Source organism: Sinocyclocheilus rhinocerous, unplaced genomic scaffold (assembly GCF_001515625.1).
Source record: "Sinocyclocheilus rhinocerous isolate Xijiao unplaced genomic scaffold, SAMN03320098_v1.1 scaffold1694, whole genome shotgun sequence".
In the NCBI taxonomy this organism is placed as follows: domain Eukaryota; kingdom Metazoa; phylum Chordata; class Actinopteri; order Cypriniformes; family Cyprinidae; genus Sinocyclocheilus; species Sinocyclocheilus rhinocerous.
This window is the reverse complement of record NW_015626863.1, coordinates 1,613,912-1,621,942: the sequence shown is the minus strand read 5'-3', so window position 1 is coordinate 1,621,942 and position 8,031 is coordinate 1,613,912. Positions and strand designations below refer to the sequence as shown.

The window sequence follows — 8,031 nt, the reverse complement described above, 5'->3', positions numbered from 1 at the left end:
CTTTAACCATGTTAATAAAGCTAACTGAAACGTGTTAAAAACAAACTTTTTCGTATTTATCTCTGAAAGCTGGAGAAGGAACGCAAAAATTGATTGATTCAACAACGGATTCGAACGGTCTTTTGAACCAACTCTATTCGAAAGTTCTTTTGAACCGACTCTATTCGAAAGTTCTTTTGAACCGACTCTATTCGAAAGTTCTTTTGAACCGACTCTATGAAATGATCCTTTTAGAACCGATTGGCATTTGTTTGTAGATCAGTGATTTTTTTTTTTTTTTTAAGCAGTAAACAACATTGTGAGTTTGGAACGATGTTTTTAGTAGTAACAATAACTTTCTGGATTAATAATATTTGGAAAATACTACAGTTATTTTGTGTGGTTTATTTAGAAACATTAAACAATACAAAATCAACGCAATTTATATAACCTAATTTGAAAACACAGACATAAACAGCGATTATGACTACAAAAATGTAACGCTAAATGCCAGAATCCGGTGAATCATTTATTCGGTTCGTACGAACCAATTGATTCGCTAAAATGATTCGGACGCTATTGCCAACAACGTGTTATGTTTCAAAATCCTTCACATACATTCAAGGCTGATTAAACTTTCTTCCGTTCTTTACCCAGTGTGAATAGAGGAGATGCCATTGATTGGACTTTAACTGCGGTGAAGCCACGCCTCCTGCTGTGGGCGGGGTTTAAAGTTTAGTCCAGTTCTGAAACTCCTGCGCTCGCTGGAACTGCAGTCAGTCAGCAGCTCACTGCTCGGCTCGCGCGGTACGGACTGATCTACAGAAAGAGAGGGAAGGTTTAGTTTAGAACAGATCAGTCTTTTAGGTCAGACAACAGTATGGAATCAGTAGGTTTTCGTTTGGTTTAATTATAGCTTTGGAAACGCAGCGGACGGAAGGACTTCACGCACTCGCCTCTGGATAACCGCAGTGTCTCTCTGCGCAGTGATGGAGGTTTTGGGCTTTAGGCATTTTGCGCTTTGGATTTCATTCCTGACGGGTTTCACGATGGCCAGTTACTCAGAAGACCAGTGCAGCTGGAGGGGAAGGTAAATATCATCAACATGCATGAGTTAAATGCTTTATATCTGTTCATTTTTAATATCTTGCATATCATGTTTACAATTTGTCCTGGAATGCATTGATTCTTCTGCTATCTTGCATGATTTCGGTGCAATTTAAAGTGTGCAAAAAAGTATGCAAATAATTACAGTAACGTAAATCATTAATAAAATATTTCGTATAAATAGTTATAATATGCAATACTCATCTCTTATATACACACATACATATATATATATATATATATATATACGTGCTTGAATTGCATTGCATATCTATCTATCTATCTATACAGTTTGTGGATATTTTTAGTAATAGTATAGTTATTGTTTAAGCAAATATTCTTAGAAGCCAAACCGATTGCTCAAAAAAGGGTAAATTAAGCACTTTGCTTGTAAAATATAAGGAAAAATAGAAATATAAGGGAATGAAAGCTGTGATATAAGGGTTGCAGTTCTAATGGTTGTGTAAGGATGTTTCCACTAGTGCAGAAAGTTTAAATGGCTGCAGTTAAAGTAACCAGTAGGGGGCGTTGAACTTTTCCTGCAACTTTATGCACTGGTCAAATGACTCAAGACTCAAGTTTTGAGAAAACACAACACAAGGAATGACTGTTTTTGTGCTTGCACCAGATTTAATGTGGATAAGCTGACTCATAGTGGTTTGACCTGCTCAGATTTCTCTGGTTAACCTCTTCTGGTTTCCATCTCTGCAGTGGTCTCTCTCAGGCAGTGAAGAACGTGGAGCAGGTTTGGTTGAGGTGTGCGGAGGGCTCTGTGGAGTGGCTGTACCCTGCTGGAGCGCTTCGTCTCACCCTGTCGCCCCGACTGCCGTGGAGCGCCATGGGTCCCGGCGAGTCCAGCAGGAGCCCGGTGTCGGCCTGCATCAAGCCGGATCAGCACTGGGGCGGGGCTCAGCTCTACCTGAAGCGGGACGGAGTCCTGGAGCTTCTGGTGGGAGACGAGACCTCCAGCCCGGCCCATGTGCGCTGCTTCAGTGCCATGCCTGGAGAACGACCGGCACTCTTCTTGCAAGCCACACCTCACCAGGACATAAGCAGACGCATCGCCACGTTTCGCTACGAGCTGAGAGGGGATTGGACGGCGCAGCCGTCAGTCAACACAGACCCAATCAGCAGCGAAGGTGAATATTCTGGAAGATACAGCAGTGATTTATGTAATATATACATAGTATGTAATGATTCCAAGCAAATTAGCACCTATTTTATGCAACAACAAAAAAAACTTATTTTATGCACACAAAAAAAATACTTTAAACGTTGAACACAGAGAATACTTTCTGAATTTAATATTAGTCCAAAATTTATCTCAAATTGCCAAAAATTACTACTACCAAATCTTCTGGACTTTTAGGGTCATCGACATGGGTTCGTTTCTGAGAATTAAACTGCAAACGAGTCCCGAGTTGATGGTTCTGCAAAAAAGTGCAATGCAAAGCTATGAAACTATTCAAAAAAACACTTATTTTACTAAAAATTTAGTTTAAAATATTAAACACAAAGTCGTAACTAACATTTATAATTGAATATCTGCCCAAAAATAACCTCAAAATGCCAAAAATCACTACAACCAACTCCTCTGTACTTTTTTGTGTCTGAGAATTAGCCTGCAGGAGAATCCGGAACATTTCTGCAAACCTGTTTTGATGAAAAATTGCAATGTAAACGATATGAAACTATGCAAAAAATACTTATTTTACTAAAACATTGCTTAAAATATTGAACCGAGAACGATCTTGGAATTCATATAACTGGGAACTAACATTTATAATTTGATATTATCCCAAAAATAATCTCAAATTGCCAAAAAATACTACTAGCATCTCTTAGGTATTTTTAAGATCATCTACATGGGTTCGTTTCTGTGAATTAAACTGCAGTTGAGTCCTGAATGTTTCTGCAAACCTGTAAAAGTTGGTGGTTCTGCAAAAAAACTGCCCAAACACTATGAAACTATGCAAAGTTGGAGATGAAGTTTGAGTCGAGTGACCTCTGGGTGGATGGGGGTGCAGAACAAGGAGCACCAGACAGCCAAAACCAGTCATGAACAGAGCATTCATTCAAACTTTAATGAGACTTGAACTTTGGAGAAATGCATTTCAATGTAGATCCACTGTGTGAAGACTTGTGCTTCTCGAGGAACACAAACAAGCTGGAATTCTTCACTTTTAATTGCGATCTGCAATTGTAGCACTGCAGTTATTTAAATGCAATAGGTTTGAGTAATAGTTTTAGGTCGTCTCAGCTGGGAAGCTCCTTCCAGCCAGTTGTGAGAAACGGGGGAGGAGTGTTCGGATCCGAAGAGCGGAAAAGCCAAGAGTGGAGGGGGGAGGGAGAGAAAGACAAAAGCTTCGTATGGGACGGGGGTTTGTCTCCATAGTGAGCCGTTTCGGAGACCTGCATGAGAGCGCAGTCGCCGTGGTAACGGGGGGGTTGGGGGGGAACCGCGCAACTGAAAAGCGGATCTTTTGTTGGGAGTTTTGGGAGCAGAGAGGAGACAGGGAAGGATGTTTAAAAGTTTTAAAGGGCCAACAACTTTCTCGCTCTCACACCCACACAGACACCTGTTGCTGTTTGAAAGTGCACATGTGACGCTGCACAGCCTGCAGAAATCAGGTCGAGATGCATTCAATAAACTTTCAGTAATCATGACTTTAAATAGTGCTCAACTTTACGTAATGCTCAACCAATATGGCCGACATCTAGAGTGCAGAATGGCTGATATAATTAATGTTTCTAATGATACAAATGAATGCGATGGACACACATTTTTAAATTAAGGGGCCGTTTACACGACATTTTCAGCCAAAAACGGGAAACTTTTTAATAGTTTTGCCTGTTCTAAAATAAATTAAAATTAAATAAAAATTGATGAAACCTATATAGACATAAAAATAAAAGTGGCATAAACAAAATTACTAAAACTTTAACTAAAATGAAAATTTTAATTCAAAATTAATTCAAAAATTAATAAAAAAAATATAATAGTATATCGATAATCACTAGTGTTGATTCAAGAATGTGTTCCACATATTAATTTGTTGTGATTTTACAAAAAATAAAATCACAAATTAATTTGAAATCTTTTAGACACTTTCTGAATCTTGTTTATTAAAATATTTTAATTTCTACATTTAATTGGACATATATATTGACAAATATAAAGTAAAAAAAAAAAAAAGTTTAGACATGAGCTAGGACATTTAGATTAATGCAGCCTATTGTCTTTCCACCAAAGCCTCGTTTTCATTGGTTTCAAATTAATGAAGCCATCTACCCTGACTTAAAGCCTAGAAACTATAGTTAACATGGTACATTTTTGTAAACGTATATATACAAACATCCAGCATCTTCAAAACGACACAAACTTGAAGAATGAGTCAGTTTAGTTTCTGTGTGGGTGGGTTTTGTGAGATCAGCTGTTCAGTTTACTTGCTTTACCAGCTCATATAGATCAGCCAGATGAACGTTACAGAGGAAGAGGGAAGTGTTGGGATCTTGAATGAGGACACACACACCTCTCTCATGAGCTTTGATCAGGTGACATGGCTCACACCTATCTATCAGGTGCTCATTTACATCATCACACCTCCACCGAAGAGCCGTTAAAGTAACAGCTGCGCGTTACGCCTCATCTTTTGGTGTTCATGTTCTTCTGCGTCTCATGTTCTCTTCTCTTTCTCTCACAGGAGCCTGCAGGCCATGCAATAACACTGAGATCCTGATGGCTGTGTGCACTAGTGACTTTGGTGAGTATTTGAATTGACTTTTTGTTCTAGTTTTTAGGATAAATGCGCTTTTATCCAGAGCAATCAGCAGGGCGTTTCCTGTAATGGTACTGGCTCTTGGATAGCAAGAACCTCAAACCTACAACCTTCAGCTACCAATCCAGATCTTGAACCTTTATGCCAAACTTTCTGGTGGTTTACAGTTAAAGGGTTGGTTCACCCAAAAATGAAAATTAGCCCATTTATTTAACTTCTTTTGGACTGATGCATGCAACACCCGCTGAGTGGCATTAAACAGCTTGGAAGATCAAAGACAATTTTTAATATAACTCCGACTGGATTCGTCTGAAAGAAGAAAGTCATATACACCTAGGATGGCTTGAGGGTGAGTAAATAATGGGCTAATTTTCATTTTCGGGTGAACTAACCCTTTAAGGATTTGGACTGGCAACCTTAAAGGTCACAGGTTCAAACCCAAGTAGAGGTCAGACCTTTTGTCTGCAAGGTATTACACACCACCAGTGTTATTTTAGTATCATTAAGATACCATTATGTTTTTATTAATATTTTGAACTAGATTTATAGATAGATAGATAGATAGATAAATAGACAGATAGATAGATATAATTTTTTGTTTTTTTTAGTTAAAATTTTGGTCATTTTGTTGTGTTTTTGTAATTTTTATTAGTTTTTTTTATATATGTCTATATAGTTTTTATTATTTTTTATTTCAGTTTTAGTTTTAGTTATTTTAGTACATCAAGTTAAACTAAATGAGAAATGTTGGATTTATTTTTTCCATTTAATTTTAGTTGAAGATTTAGTAACTTTTTGTGTTTTTGTCATTTTTATTCATTTTGAAATGTCTATATATATATATATTTTTTTTTTTTCAGATTTAGTTTTAGTTAATTTAGTACATCAAGTTAAACTAAATGAAAATGTTGCCTTCTCAGCTAGCTGAAATTAAATAAGTTTCAGTTCTTTTTTTATTAGTTTATTTTTGTTCAGTTAACATTTATTTTATTTCAAGTAACGAAAATGTTTCATTTATGGTTTTAGTTTTCGTTACACCAAGTTACTCCTTGCAAAGTTCTACTGTAAACTGCTTTGGATAAAAGCAGATTTCTGATTTATTCGCACCAAACCCAGTTGGCGTCAATCCAGCGGTTTAATTTAGCGCCTTCAAATTGAATTTTCTGGTTTAGAAGGAAATCGTAAACCTACCAAAGTAGCAAAAGCTCAAGTTTGATGTTCATTAGCAATATGTACTCTTTATCAACAATCTATCCATACTAACAGAGCTTTCTGTGTTTTTAGTGGTTCGAGGAAACATCCGTTCAGTGGAGACGGACTCAAATCTGAAAGCGGCAGTGATCAAAGTGAGCGCGACGCGGGTTTACCGGCAGAAGTTTGCGCTGTTCCCGCAATCAGGGCGTCTGACGCGGTCGGGTGAGATCCGTACGGCCCTGCAGTGTGGCGCTCGACCCGGCGCTGGCAGCTTCCTGTTTACCGGCCGCGTGCACTTTGGGGAGGCGTGGCTCGGCTGCGCTCCACGCTACAAAGACTTCCTGAAGGTGTACGAGCAGGCCAAACAATCCCTGATGATCCCCTGCACTCTGGTCAACGACTGACGGAAAAACACGCTCATGTGTGGGCGAAACTCGTGATTCTGTCGCAGAAGATTCGCAGCGTCTGAGAAACTCCTGAACAGATGAAAGAGAGAGAGGTTTAGGAGAACAGAGAAAAAGACACTGTGACACTGAAACAACCAAGGAGCAAGTCTCAGCGGAGATCACTGGATTAAGATGGATATCTGACGGAGGACGTTTGTGTGTCCATGTCTGTCTAATTCCTCTCAGATTCGGGGGCCTAAACTGGGCCTCTTTTTTAAACTCAGGAAATCTTGTCTTTGGACGCTTTGATATGAACATCATATCATTGAAATATCCAAAGTCCTCATGATGTTGAGTTGGTAAATAAGCTGTACGCCATGCATGTAGCACAGTCATCTTTTGCAGTATTTGACGCCACAGAAAAACCTTGATTTGTCAGCCTGTATATGAAAAGAAAACGTTTTTAAACACTGTTTTTGTATTGAGAGTATATATTTTCTTTTTATAAAAAAATGTCGTCTTTTTTTCTAAATTTGCACTGGTGAAAGGAAGGGAAAGACGGCGATACCTGGATGCTGCAAGCACTGAGAACCAAAACGGATCTATATGTAGCATAGCAAAAGATGTTTTATATAAATATATATTTCTATAATATGGAATTAGCTATGGTTTATATGCTGAGGCTGAGGATAGCATGCAGCTAACATGAAGTAATAAAAACAGATACAATAGCAATAGTATATTAATTATTCGGTGTCTACAGCTAGCATGTGCTGATTACCTCATGGTTAACGTCACCACTAGTTTGCTTTGATGTTGCTAATGTTATCAAGCTGATATAAACTCACTGTCACACGTTCAGAGCACTTTTACTCTGATGAAAGATGTTTTTATTTTCTGTTATGGAAAAAACTAAATTGCGTTCACACTGACAGCGATTTGCAACCGAACGCCATTCATTTTCGACTTTTGCATTTGGACAAAGTTTAACTTTATGCAAATGAGCAGTGGCGGAGTAACCAATGGGAGTGCAGACAGTCATGTGATGCTGAATATGTAATTGCTTTAATCTCACGGTTAAACCGTTGTCAGTGTGAATGCACATTAACAGGGTATCCTCACAAATCTGGATTTTATTTGTAGTTTAAATAAATGTACTGCCGATATAATCTATAAAGAGAATTTATTGTCTGAAATAACACTCTCTCATGCTGTGGACTTGACCAAAACATAGACTGCTGGTCTCAGGCTGGACTGCCAACACTGTCCTCCATCGAATTCTGTTATCTGCTATTGCTTTTGTCTTTATTTTGTGCTTCATATCTATTTTTGTTGAGGAAAAAAAATTAACTTAAATGATTTTAGCAAATGGCTGCAATATAACAAAGAGTGAAAAATTTAAGGGGGTCTGAATACTTTCCGTACCCACTGTATGTGCACTAAACAAATGAACAGATCAACCAAACATTGAGAGCCAGCCGACATGCGAAGCTGCCATATTTGATGCTGCCTGAGTTTGTTATTAATGTCTTTATAAACAAACCAATGTGAATGCTGGGTGTAAAATATATGTATATGTGTGTTTA

At 38.1% G+C, this 8,031-nt stretch overlaps 1 protein-coding gene across 1 annotated transcript; it reads left to right on the top strand.

The window, feature by feature from the left end:
• The first annotated feature begins 670 nt into the window (after positions 1-670).
• On the top strand, positions 671-7,772 carry metrn (meteorin, glial cell differentiation regulator). Its single transcript, XM_016525227.1, has 4 exons — positions 671-1,069; positions 1,798-2,225; positions 4,791-4,850; positions 6,150-7,772. The coding sequence occupies exons 1-4, from the start codon at positions 969-971 to the stop codon at positions 6,461-6,463; spliced, it is 903 nt and encodes a 300-aa protein (XP_016380713.1). The 5' UTR covers positions 671-968; the 3' UTR covers positions 6,464-7,772.
• The last annotated feature ends 259 nt before the right edge of the window (positions 7,773-8,031 follow it).

What these genes read in the sequence shown, in the direction of transcription:
- metrn (XM_016525227.1), top strand. Translation starts at nt 969, where the DNA reads ATGGAGGTTTTGGGCTTTAGGCATTTTGCGCTTTGGATTTCATTCCTG. An exon ending in CAGTGCAGCTGGAGGGGAAG is followed by an intron (nt 1,070 to 1,797) that starts GTAAATATCATC and finishes CCATCTCTGCAG; the next exon opens with TGGTCTCTCTCAGGCAGTGA. An exon ending in TGTGTGCACTAGTGACTTTG is followed by an intron (nt 4,851 to 6,149) that starts GTGAGTATTTGA and finishes CTGTGTTTTTAG; the next exon opens with TGGTTCGAGGAAACATCCGT.